The sequence below is a fragment of the Urocampus carinirostris genome, chromosome 6 (genome assembly GCF_059441175.1).
Source record: "Urocampus carinirostris isolate Australia breed hairy pipefish chromosome 6, RoL_Ucar_1.0, whole genome shotgun sequence".
Taxonomy (NCBI): Eukaryota; Metazoa; Chordata; class Actinopteri; order Syngnathiformes; family Syngnathidae; genus Urocampus; species Urocampus carinirostris.
In genome coordinates, this window is record NC_142354.1 from 32,429,150 (window position 1) to 32,442,682 (window position 13,533).

The 13,533-nt window shown below is 38.7% G+C and overlaps 1 protein-coding gene across 1 annotated transcript; it reads left to right on the top strand.

Annotated features, from left to right (window-relative positions):
• Window positions 1-614: 614 nt before the first annotated feature.
• Window positions 615-12,163, top strand: shisa4 (shisa family member 4). Its single transcript, XM_088338757.1, has 5 exons — window positions 615-852; window positions 4,675-4,852; window positions 7,739-7,875; window positions 7,959-8,150; window positions 10,546-12,163. The coding sequence occupies exons 1-5, from the start codon at window positions 756-758 to the stop codon at window positions 10,584-10,586; spliced, it is 645 nt and encodes a 214-aa protein (XP_088194883.1). The 5' UTR covers window positions 615-755; the 3' UTR covers window positions 10,587-12,163.
• Window positions 12,164-13,533: the final 1,370 nt, after the last annotated feature.

The window sequence follows — 13,533 nt, forward strand, 5'->3', positions numbered from 1 at the left end:
TTCTATTTATCTCCCGTGGCTCACTTTCTTTTTATCTCTCTTTCTCTCTCCCTCTGTTTCCCTTTCTCTCACCTTTTCTTTCACTCTTTTCCCCCTTTTCTTCTTTTACCGCTCTCATTGTCTTTTGCCTCTCTTGTTCTCTCCCTTTCACCCGCTCCCTTATTTTCTTTCTCTCTCTTACTCTCTTTCCCTCTATTTACCTCCTCCGTCTCGCTTTACTTTTTTCTCTCTGTGTTTCCCATTTTCTCTCACTTTCTTTCTCACCCCTTTTTGCTCCCTTCTCTTTCGTCATTACTTACTCTCACTCTGTTTCTCTCTTTCCCTCTCTCTCTCATACTTCCATTCCTTTTATCTCTCTTGCTTACTTTCTCTGGCTCTCCCGCTTCCTTTCGCTCTCGCTCTATTACTATTTCGCTCTCGATTGCGCTTGTGATTAAATATGAGTGGCATCACGATGTGGTCGCATGAAATACATTCAAAATGAAATCGGTGCATCACGTGTCATATTTTTGGAAATACATCATTATAAAGAAAAACAACCTGGGGAGCCAAAAGAGCCGGTCCTTAAAAAAGACCCGAAATTCACATCACTGGTGTCATTTCCGAGGGTTGACTCGGTGCTGGCCGAACCAAACCGAACTAAACCGAACCTCCTCGTCCCTTCTCCGCTCGCCGAGCTCGGATCATGAGTGACATCAACCGTTAGTTGTCTCCTCGATTTCTTTCTTTTTGGGTCTCCCTTGGCTTTTAGTAACATGATAAGAATGGCGTTCGACGCGGGCGCAGGCGTGCCAATGGTGGCGTCGACGACAGTTTTAGCGATGCTGGCTGTCGTTCTCTGGTCCTCTCCGGGTAAGACTTAACCAGTAATCCCTTTGCCAGGCCGCGCTGCTAGCTAACAGTTCGTTGAACCAATTCACGACGTTGGGGAAAACAGTTTACTCGTTCTTTGGCTTCTATATTGGGCTTTTAGTCATGAATTTTCGCACATGAGTACGAACCTTTGGTGTCATGTTTGAGTTGGTGCATTAATAAACCATGTGTCGTATGTGCTTTTTCTAATGTAATTACCTATTAAAATAAGCCTTAAATTTGTGTAAAACAATGAATAATGCTCATACTTGTTCACTTGCTGGCGAAACTGAACACCCAGGTACTCTATTGCAGTGGTTCTAATATCAGGGCACTTGTCGGCAACATGAGATTTAGAATAAACTTTCAACATGTTTATCTTAAAGGGACAGCGTGTCATTTTCAGCACACCCTACTAGTCAGAAACGGTATTCCTTAAAAGAAACAGTGAATATGAAACAAAATACCATGATATAACTATGGCTGCAACTTAGTATCTTACGTCAACTAGATAGATGGATAGATAGATGGATACTTTATTCATCCCCGTAGGGAAAGTCACACTTCCAGCAGTATCCTTTTGTTGTTTATTACCAGATTAACAGGATGCCCTCGGGGTGCTGTGTTGTAGTTTAGCCACAGCAGAGTGGATGACGTCACACGCTAGTCCAAAAGTTCGACGTCCCTGCAGTAGATGGAAATCTTTGTGCCCAGGGATACACCACCTCGTGTTAGAGAGTCCACCTCCTCTCCGCTACCCGCAGGCTTTCGTGTCTCTGTCTAACAGCACTAAAGCCGGATAGCTCCAGTCCGGGTAGCGCCACGTTAGGGTCCGGGATGCTAGACGTGAGCCACGTTTCTGTAAAACACAGCAAACTGCACTCCCTGTACGCTTTGATGTTTTTCACCAGCACAGATAGTTCGTCGTTCTTATTGGGTAGAGAGTTCACATTTACCATGATTACGGACGGTACCGAAGACTTATAACGCCGCTAGCTCTGGCTCTGTATCCACGATAGGGCCCCCTCATCATGCCGGCACAAGTATTCTTCAGGGCAAGGAGTTGACTCCTTGAATAAATTCATTTTTGTGCGTTAAAACCCATAACGGTAGGATAGAACGTAATCCAAAGTGTAGTTGTAAAACGGGACGAAGAACACCGAAGATAGAAGCAGACACTTAAAACAAATCACAAAAGTGCAAAATAACACGAAGGTGCTGGAAAGGCTGCCGTTAGTCACCGCTTATCGAAAAGATGAGTCGAACATTCGAGTAATTATTCAATTTTTCTATTAGTTTTACCAAAAATATGGCAAATGTTAAAAAAAGACAAGAAAAATAGGATCAATAAACAGTGTTCCCCACAGAATCTTGTGGGATCCTGGTGAGCGGACAGACTAGGGTAGGGGTCTCCAATGTGGACCCCGCTGGCACTAGTGTGCCCCTTAATGACGGCTGAAGTGGCCGCGGACCTGTACTGAAAATAGCTCACCACTGCTGGGTCATTGTGATTTTATTGAAAAATGATTTTTTTTCTAGTGGTTGAGAATATTTAACCGTACTTGCAATAATTAAACTGGTAAAGACATAGAAACAAAAAAGTAATAACGTGACAAATTGTCATTTTAAAAATACATATCACACTGGGTGCCCTTTGCATTAATTTGTAACTAAAAGTAGCTCCCAGCTTGAAAAAGGTTGAAGACCCCTGGTCTAGGGGACCCCAGCTTTATGTTCCCCTGTAAGAAAATGTTGTACATTTTAAATTCAAACAAGGGCACCATGACAGCGCAGTGGTTAGCGCGTGTGCGGCACAGTTCTGAGGTCATAGGATCGAACCTTCCTGTGTGGAGTTTGCATGTTCTCCCCGTGCTTGCGTGGGTTTTTTCCGGGCACTCCGATTTCCTCCCACAATCCAAAAACTTGCATGTCAGGTTAATTGGCCGGTCCAAATTGTCCCTAGGTGTGAGTGAGTTGTCTGTCTCTGTGTCCCCTGCCACTGCCCGAAGATAGCTGGTATGGGCTCCAGCACCCCCCGCGACGCTACTGAGGATAAGTGGTGTAGATAATTGATGGATAAATTCAAACACGTTCTTCTGGCGCAATTTCAGAACATAATCAAAAAGGTAGATTCATGCTGAATGTGTGCCATTGGAAAGTCAAAATCAGCTTTATTGTCAATTCTGCAGCAAAAGCAATTGAAATTGTGTTTTTGTCAGGCCTCAGTGTCTTGAAAATTAAAAAAACCAAAAACAAACAATGTGCTCGGACACACTACACTCAGACACACATGTAGACAGTACGACAGATAAATAGACAGTGCACACATAAGTCATAGTATTTCAACTATGTAATGTATCAATAAAAATACACTACAGTATTTATGAAAGGCAATGGCACAGCTAACAAAACTATAACCAATGTTATTCCGATGCCTATGCTGTACTGGTTTATGGTATTGTATCGGCGGGTTAACAGACCAAATCTCCAAAATGAGTTTAAATTTAATTAAATATAAAACTCATATCAGCATGGCAGCTGGTTGGTTAGCGCGCAGCCCCACGGTGCGAAGGTCCAAGGTTTGATTTCAGCTACTGCTGCCTCGCCGTGCGTAGTTTGCATGTCCTCCCCGTGTTTGCGTGGGTTTCCTCCGGGCACTACGGTTAGGGTTCAAAAACATGCGTGTGAGGTTAACTGGCAACATGCATCTTTTACGTCGGGCATACAACATACGAAACGTCTCCGTCCGGTTGGCCGACAACTTTTTCAAGGAAAAAAAAATGTTGTTTTTTTTTTCAATTCAAACGTTTGCTTTATTCCAATTTCGAAATCTTCATTCGATTTGGAAATTTCGGAATTTTGGTTTGTTTTGTAATTTGCATACTCGGCAGCTTCCAGACTTTCCCGAGCGTTATAAGGTCGTGCAATTGCATATCATTTTCCAAAGTGGACTGACAGACAACAATAGAAAAATAGATAAGTAGTTAGGAATCAAGCCAAAACCTCAGCCCCAGAAGAAATATTCAAAAGAAGCTAACAAAATTGATGACGCTACAAAACATAAACGTACATGAAAAGCATTGTGGAAAGAGTTCACCTGTCTTGTAGCAGACGACGCAGCGCAAACATTGCATGAATGAAGATGAGTAAATACAGGTACATACTGATGGCAGATGGAGAACAGCGATGTCACATACATGCAATGAATGTTATAAGTAGATTTATAATAAACTTAATTTTGTTCTATATTCTAATTATCAATCCTTAGTACTTTGCCACAATGTTTTTTTTTTTGCGATTAGTCGTCTTATTGCGTTTCAAGTGGTGAAAAATGGGGCAAGCAACTTTATGCCTGGGCAGGCAACTGTCTGCCCTGGTGTCTGGTCTCTTTTTGTCATGAATTTCAGACACTGATAATACTCATATATGTGATTTGGTAAATTACACAATTTATACATCAATACTGCAGCTTTTGTGATTGCTGCTATGACAGAAGTAATAATAGTCTGTAGTTTGCAGTCTGTGCAGCCATTTGAGACTTTTTGTGATAAAGGGCTATACAAGGCTTGACTTGATGCCAGTTCTTCAACGAGTTTACAGGAGGTTATTCTAATGTGTCATTTATGAGCTACAGTTATATATATATATATATATATATATTAAACACAAATTTACAAGACTATGGTGAAACTAATTAAACCCTGGCAACCCGCCAGAATCTTCTTGTGGTATGAGAAACATGGGTGGTAATTTGGAGTTATGAGCCAACATAACAAATTGAATACATGTGCTCTTCCCTTTTCATCTCATCCTGGTTGTCAGTTAGCGCCAACGAGGACTGCCTCTGGTACGTGGACAGGAATGGCACATGGCACAACGGCTTTGACTGCCCGCTCATCACTTTCTGCTGCGGAAACTGCCAGCGGCGATACTGTTGCCTGGACGCGTTCAAAATGGTCACTGAGCGTGAGCAGAAGCGCTGCATGCTCTTTCAATTTAGGCAAGTTAGAAATTTACCTTTCTAAATGCTGATTTCTTCATTTTGAATACTTACTGCTGGTACACGCATATTTATTTGGATATATTTTTAATTTATAAATAAAATGGCATTGCAGAAAAACATCCTCTTTTTGCACCACCCTTCGTACATATTGTTAATTCCAGACAACAAGTCGCTACTTTTTTGCTACATTTTGAATATTGCGGCTTTAACTCTTTTTTTTTTCGCGGCAAGAAAACATTTTGCCAAACAGTAGTAGACCAATCCAATGAACGAGTAGTTCACATAGGTCCAACAAATTGTTCAAATAACCACAACTTCCATTTTTGTAAATCAGTCACTCTCACTAAGCCTCATTAACATGGTAAATACTAGAAGACAAGCGTATGATTGTTGCATTTAAGTTAAAAGTGATCATTTTTACAGTTAAAGAAGAAAATTGAGCTGCTCCACGCAAACATGGCATAAATTATTTAATAGTGAGAAGGTGTAGGTGCAAGCAGGAATAACTACTGTAATCATTCAAGTGTAACACGCAATGCTAATTTTTGATTAGAAATTGTATATAATTATTCTCAGCTCAAACTCGGTAGCTGGATGCAATGGGAATTGGAACACGATTTGCGCCCAATCTTAACGACTGGAATACCAGTGTTCTAAATAATAATATGAAAAGCCATTCGATTTAATGTCATCATAACACAATTTTATTCACAGTACCAGAGACAAATGTTGATTTTGTTTTGCATTTGACATGTTAAAATGTGGGGTGCGTAGTTTGAGGTGATCATTAAAAGTTGAAATTAAGTATATGTCAACAAAGCCCAACTGAGTTCAAAGAGCTTTTATGCTTTATTTCCCGTTTCTTATCTTCTTTTATCTTACTTACATCAGGCCTGTTAGGAACGCAAAAAATCCTCAAAAAGAAGAATTTATTCGAGCGCGTCTAACAAGTTCATGCACTTCAACGCAAATCATGTATTACTCTGCCACCATCTCCTGGATTGCGGCCTTAAATTCTTCCCTTCACTGTCCTGTTCTCTAACACTTGCTTCTGGTAACCGTGACTGAAAATAGTGTGATAAGGAGACAAAACCTAATCCTCATTCATATGTCATCTATATTACTGTTGGTCCAGTGTTTAGGATTAGGAGCTTGCTCTGACCACTCCACGCAACGGCCCGGTATTGCAGTACCTCCGGGAACGGTGCATTCGCAATGATCGCAGCAAGGCTTTAGGGCTAGGACCTTAGCTTGGCCTTTTGGCTGAGAGTAAGTGTCCCGGCTCCTAGGCTTTGTAGCGTATTATGAACTGACTGATAACGGATAATGGATAATGATTTATGAACAAGCTAAATAACCCTTAAAACCCCCCCCCCCCACCCATGGCATCTAATGTATTGCGTCAGCAATTAATTTCAACTGATCAGTCATGGCACAAATACGTTAACAGCTTGTGTATCCCAAACCTTGGAGTTCTTTTTCAGGTAAAAAAAAAAGTGTATCGCACACAAATAAATGTGTTTTGCATTTATAATATACGTAGCATACATTTTTCACCCACAAATCAAGTCCTCAATTAATACATTCAAATTGAACAGCTGTTTAAATCTAACAAAAACGCTTCTGCTCTCTTTCTGTATTGGCTGAGTCGCTGGAATTTCCTCAAGGAACAATGATAAGTGAATGCAATTTGGTCCGTTACAGCCGCAACCACCAATGACAAAAACATCTGTGATGCAATCTGGCACTTCTCTCCACAGTATGGTTGACTTGCTGTGTAGAAATATAGGGCTCACATTTTATGCAACGCGGCCCTCATTCACGTTTTATTTCAGCGTAGTTGTTATTATGTGCTTGTTTTCGTAATCAATCAGGTCTCATTATCCGAAAACATGTGACGTAAACAACTTGCAGTATAGCTGAAAATGGCTATTAGCGCTTGGCAGCCGAATACCTCAACGGCAAATTCCGTACGTGGTTGGTGCCAGGTGTACATCGGGCTTAAGCCTGCCACTTAAAATCCTGTGTCTTGTACGAAGAAATAATTAAGTTTCATTCTTAAATTTGAGCATGTGGCTTTTAATCAGGTGCGCTCTGTAGTCTGTAATTCACGTAAATTATCACAATGGGCGTCAACTGTGATGAATAGATTACATTGCTCAATCTTGTTATCAATCATAGGAAAACAAACTGATCCAAAATAAACAGGCTATACTCAGAGTTTGTATGAGTGCTTAAAATCTTTGTCAATGCTTGAATTTTGATGTTGTGTTTTCAAAGATTGAAAAGTGCTTGCATTTTGGATGAAGTGCTTGTAAATATTAGAAATTGTTGCCATGATTTTCAACAAGTCTGCTTCAAAATGACACCAAAACTCTTCACTGATAGCTTCACATTGCCATTGCATTTGTTCTTCTTTCGTAATTAACGTCAGCTGGTATTAGTTTGTATAGCATTGCCCTATAAAGCATCATAACCCCCTACGGGTCACGGGTTACACCTAAACAGGGCATTTTAAAATGTGTATTAGTGCAAAGAATTTACTAGGAATTTACTAATGCAAAGAACTGAAAATGTAAGCTACAATATACCGTCATTTTACCCAACACCTATATGGGGAGAGATTTGTTTAAAATATATTTACACACATATTGCCCAGATCCAAATATGTATTTACTTAATTTACTCAAGATCTAAAAATCATATCTCCTAAAAAATGCACACGCAAAATAAAAAAAATCATAAATGTAAATCGTAGATATATTTGTGGCTCTGCAAAATACATGAGTTACACCGGATTTTTTCTTTTAATGGTACTGGAGAAATTGAAAATTAGCTGAGGGATTGCAGTATATATTTTAATAAGTTTTTATCTCTTTTCAGTCCGACAACATTAGCTGGCATTGCCTCGTCCATCCTGCTCTTTGTGGCCATCATCGCCACAATGGTTTGCTGCTTCATGTGTTCCTGCTGTTATCTCTACCAGAGAAGGCTGCAACGAGGGAGGACTCCTTATGACCGTAAGACTTTCTGATTTAAAACCGGTTTGTGCAGAAGCTGCCGCCTACCCTCACTCCGCCTGTGCGGATGTTTTCAACATTAGCCCAGCAGATCCCTATGGCAAGCTACCCCGTTGAGCCGCTATACGATGCCTACGGAAAACCACTTGGGCCGACAGAGTACCCGCTTGCTGGCTACCCCATGGCACCCCAGTATCCCGGTATACCCTCACAGTACCCCATGGTGCCGCCTGGGCAATATCCCCCTCCACATATGGATCCTGCTTACAGCCAAGGTAATGATGGTTGGGGATGATAATTCTATCAAAATTCAGTTGATTATGCATGATGATAGGTCATGCATTTTACATTTTAATTGGATTTTTTGTTGTTGATAGAATCAGATGTTTGAAATGAAATTCTTATTCTATCTAAAAATATTTGCTCCTGAAAGCATTTCAGAGATTTTGGCAAATTTTAATCATTGTCTCAAAGTAATCCCAAATTCGTAAACGTGGAAAGAAAATTTATCAGGATTATCCTAGTATCCGGATTAGCCGATGTCCGATATTCTCAATGCCCCGACCTCAAAATGATGTTTAGTAGAAAATACATGAATAACTCATCTGGATTCGATTAATCATGAATGCATGCGTTTATATTCACACAGATAAAATGAGAATATTATGAAACATTTTCCATAAGGTCTGTCAATGTTTGAGGTTACATGTGGAAAATAAGCCGCGATATCTGTCTTCTTCATGCCCGTGTGATCTTTATAGTATTGTATGATCTTTCATTTTTCTTCTAATGTCCGGTTCTTTCGACTCCTCTTCTTCACTGATGCCATGATGTGACACTCAGCGTAGTCTCCTTCAGTATCGTTTTGCACGAATAGATCACAACTTCAATCGAAGCACAATAAGATTAAGTCGGTCAGCGATAACCGGGAAAACTTTCCACGAAGACAAACGCATAGAGAAATTAGTTTGTTTATGGACGAAAGGAAGTCATACACTTTCCGGGAAGGTTGCATCATCTGGCCTCTTCCGAGAAGAAGACGTCAAAGTCGGCATGTTGACTTGGAATACGACTCCAGAATAGACTTGGCAAAATGCATTGGAACAGATCGAAATAATTACGATTTTGGCCGAAGATCCAGACTATAAAATCCCGAATATGCATAGATTTTCGTAAAAAAATCATCAGAAATCATCCGGACCAAACTTTTTATCTAGATTACGCGAAGATCCAGGGAAACCGAACCCGGATTAACCGTGTTTTACTGTATATGTACATATATTTAGATATTTCATCCGTATATTCCAATTAGTTTTCAATTTTCGAATGCATTTTATTTGTTCTCCTGAGCACCCTAGCATGTCAGTCACCATTTTGTTTTACTTGTTAATTAGTCGAAGTGATCCCGAGTATTTTAAGTGAAGTTTTGGAAATATTTGTGGAGAATGCCCTAGCCGTTGTGCTGCAAGTGGATTAAGTTATGGTACAACTAAGGGAGAGCAGCCAAAAAGGGGCTAACTGGCAAACATAATACACGGAGAGACGCCAATTTGTTGTCATTAAATTGAAAGAATTCCTGCGGCACACCAGAATAGGGCTCATGGCACACAGTTGGTCCGCACCACACGGGTTGAAAAACAGTGCTCATAGCAAACTGGTACGTGCATGGTGTTCACACCAGTCATCTTTGTGAGTTGGGAGGGGCTGATGCTTGGAGCGCAAAAATTTCATTGGAGGAATACACCATTTTGACTGTGTTTTGGTGAGGAATTGGCATTATATTAGGGGTCAGGAAGCTATGGCTCGCAAGCCAGATAAGGCTCTTCATGAGTACAACTGGCTCATAAAAATTAGAATGAATGGATGCTTAGCTTAAAATGACACCCATGCAAATCTTATCTGTGTCAACCTAATTTTAGTTTGTGCAAAAGCGAAGCAATAATGATATTTAAAATTGGTTTAGTTTAGGCTATACAGGGCACAGTCTCAACTACAGTTTACAGTCAAGGTGAGACACTAACAGACAATGTTTTGGCTGTACATTGATTACGTTGTTAAGGAATCCTTAATATGGAAGCTCACTGACAATGTATGTTCACTGTTGAGACACTTTATTACGAAAACCCACACAACAAACTAAACACCCAAAATGACAGCAAAAGCACCCAGAGCAATTTTTATTGGGTAAGTGTAAGGATTGGGCAGAATTATGCACACAGCCCATGCCAGCAGTGTCCGTGCAAAACGTAAATAATATGTCTCTATCCTTCTCGTTAGCAGTATTTTATGACATTTTTACAAAGAACTTGCTCGCACATTGTTTTTAAACCATTATTTTGGACAAAAAACTGTAATAATGAGCCTACTTTTTTACAAAATCATCAAACGTCAAACTGATATGAAATGTGCGGAAGAATTAGCTTGTGTTTGGAGAACAGTTTTGGCAGTTTTGTTGATTTTTGTCTTAAAATATATCGTCAGGCTCGCTCTCTCTCAAAAAAAAAAAATCTAAATATTTTGCTTTTATGGCCTTTTGGATCAAAAAGGTTCCTGACCCTTGCCTTATATTATCCATTGAATTATAAAATTGTGGAATGATTTTACTGTTATGACTGAAACCATGGTTCGTGAGCCAATGAACTGACCATAAGTGTTTTCTCTATTTTTCAGCTCCTCCGCCGTACTCTCCTCCGCAGTATCCTGGTCACTGATCAGATAAAAGCATGCAAGACACACAAACACACCTTCATCAAGTGTGGTCAGTGACACAAATGGGGCACTGTTTAAAAGTTGTAAGACAGCAACATCTCTCGTTAAAATCAACCAATGAATGCTTTAAAACATGGGTGTCAAACTCAAGGGACCAGATCTGGCTAACCTTAGGTGGCCTGTGGCCTGTGACCTGAATTTATGTGCATCAAATAAAAAAATAGATATATATGCTTGCGGCTGGGAAATAAATTAAATTATTCATTATCTTACAGAGGTAAGAAAGACGACAAATCTTCCATAGTTTACTACTCTAATTTATAGCAGGTGACAAAATTCGCATTTTGTTTGAAAACTACCAACATTTTTAAAAAGATCTCCTCAAGATGGTGGTCTTGTTTGAAATCCAAACATTATTTCAAGGGTCGGGAACCTTTTTGATCCAAAGAGCCATAATAGCAAAGTATTTAGATTTTGTTTTTTTATGCCATACCACATACTTTAAGACAAATTTCGGCAAAACCGCCAAGCTTGCTCTTCGGTCAAGAGCTATTTTTTTCCAAGCCTTTTATGTTTCGTTAGATGATTTATCAGCAAATATACCTCTAAACTTGTCACCCTCCCACAGTTGCTTAAAATTACTGAGGCTCATTTTGAACTTTTTTCCAAAATAATGTCAACGCAATAAAAACGCTCTGTGCAGTTATACGTTACGTACTAATTTTATTAATACAATTTACAATATAATGTACAAATTTTGCAAATAATAGCAAATCCCAAAATTTTGAAGTCAATTAAGAACTTTAACTCTGAATTTTTATATGTTTTTAATTGTATATTTCCATGATGACAGGTGAGGCACTGCCTCCCCTGTCTGGACGTCACCGACTGTCCTCTAAACCAGACAAAGATGAGTTTGACACCCTCGCTTTAAAGTGCTCCTCCAACAATGAGATTACATTTGTACTCATAGTTTTTTTAAATGTGATAACTGCAGTTCAAGCTCTTTTCGTTGTTTGCACAATGGGGAAAAGTTCAGTGGATGTGAACCCGAAGTGTCCTCGTAACGGATATATATCCGGATATTTTTCAGGCTAAATATTTGGGTGAGTCTGACAAAATGAATGGCCTTCTGGCTGTATACTACATTGTTCCATCTCATTCTATTATTAATTTTGAGATTCATCCCAAAGTAATTTTGACACAAAGTGTCTAGTGTAAACAAGGCATGAGTAAGCATGTAATTATAAATACAAAAAGCCTGTTTAGCTTTTTAATATTTAATATTTTATTATTAGCTGTGTTGCTTTTTATAGTGAGCGAAATGTTCAATTGATGCACAAGCCGTGCAGTTTGAATTTAAGAAGAATAGCTGAGTGTATTTGCCACAAAAAAGTTTTGAGGTGTGTGCCACACTAAAAAAAGAGAAAAATTCAGAAAAATGTATCTTTTTATGTTTTTAAGTTTTCAGGAAAGCAAATGATAGGGAATGTTACTGTTTACATTAAAGAAAGTCAGGTAAAGAGTTACAACTTTTACGACAACAGAGCAGATTTATTAAATATATATATATATATATATATATATATATATATATATATATATATATATATATATTTTTTTTTTTTTTTTTGGGGGGGTAAATATTTTGTTTTCTAAAGAATCTCAACAAAGCTGTAGTGTGCAACTAGATAAATGAAAAATACAATTACAAAGTTGGCATTCAATGATGAATAATCACAATACAAACTCACGAGGGAATGAATTCAAGATACATCAAACAAGGTTATTTTTAGGAAAATATCAAAATAACTGAATTGTCCAATAATTCGAAAAGTCACAATTTCGTGTAGTTATTTTTACGGCTCGGTTAAAAAAAAAAACAATATGATAAATATAAATAAAAAATGCAAGAAGAAGTAAGAGTAAGAATACGTTCTCAAAGGTGCTTGGCGACGACAGAATTACATTATTTGCTAGTTGCTACACTAAGAAAAAAGCAAATCTTGTTACTTTAACGATGCCATGCCGGTTTTCTTTTAGATGTTTAGTTTCATTTTGTTTTAAGGGGAGAAAGTGTACTATTTGACCACTAGATGTCGTATAGTGAAGAACAAATGAAAACGATTGCTAAAACACACAAGGAAGAATCCAATCTACAGACACTCAGTGACATTTTCTCTTCAGTTTTTTTCCCAGCATTTTTTAAGTTTATAGTTAGCCATAGCAGCAAGATGACAAAAAATATATTTTTACTACTGGGAGGTGATAAATAATGCGCTCTTTTTAAGGCTTTATTGTGTACAATGACTGAAGAGTTATACTGACGCTCCCCTACTTACGACCATTCGACTTACGATAAACTGTAGATATGAAAAAAAGTTTCGGGATGTCGAAAAACATCCGGACATTGCGGTAAGTTAGATTTTGTATTGTGTGTACCTTTTTCCGAGTACAGGACAGTACTGTCGTGTTTCTTTCCCCCGCTTGGCGCTGTGAGAGGTCACCCAGCATCCACCCGGAAGAAAATAAAATCTGCTTCTTCTTCCTAGTTCGTGTGTAAACATTCTATACTGTCTATACCAGGTCTATACTATCCAGCACGCTAAGAACTTTGACATTTTTATTGTTGAATATTTCGAGCATCCATTCAATATGGTTGGTGTAAACTGTAAAGAAGAGGCGAGATGTTTCTTTTGAAACAAAAATGGAATAAGAAAGCTTGATGCGGTTCAGAAAATGGTCTGAGCGCTTTTGTTCGGCCAAGTTTTACCACGGAGGAGGACCTCTTGAAGCTTATCTTCCAAAAGTAAGTTACACTTAACTTTATTTATCCTTATAGAGCATATGATTTTATGAAATGTTTATTTTTTAGTAGGGTTGGGGTTAGGGTTATACAAGCCTGAAACATAGTTATATAAACCTTAAACATAAATTCCATACAAAATA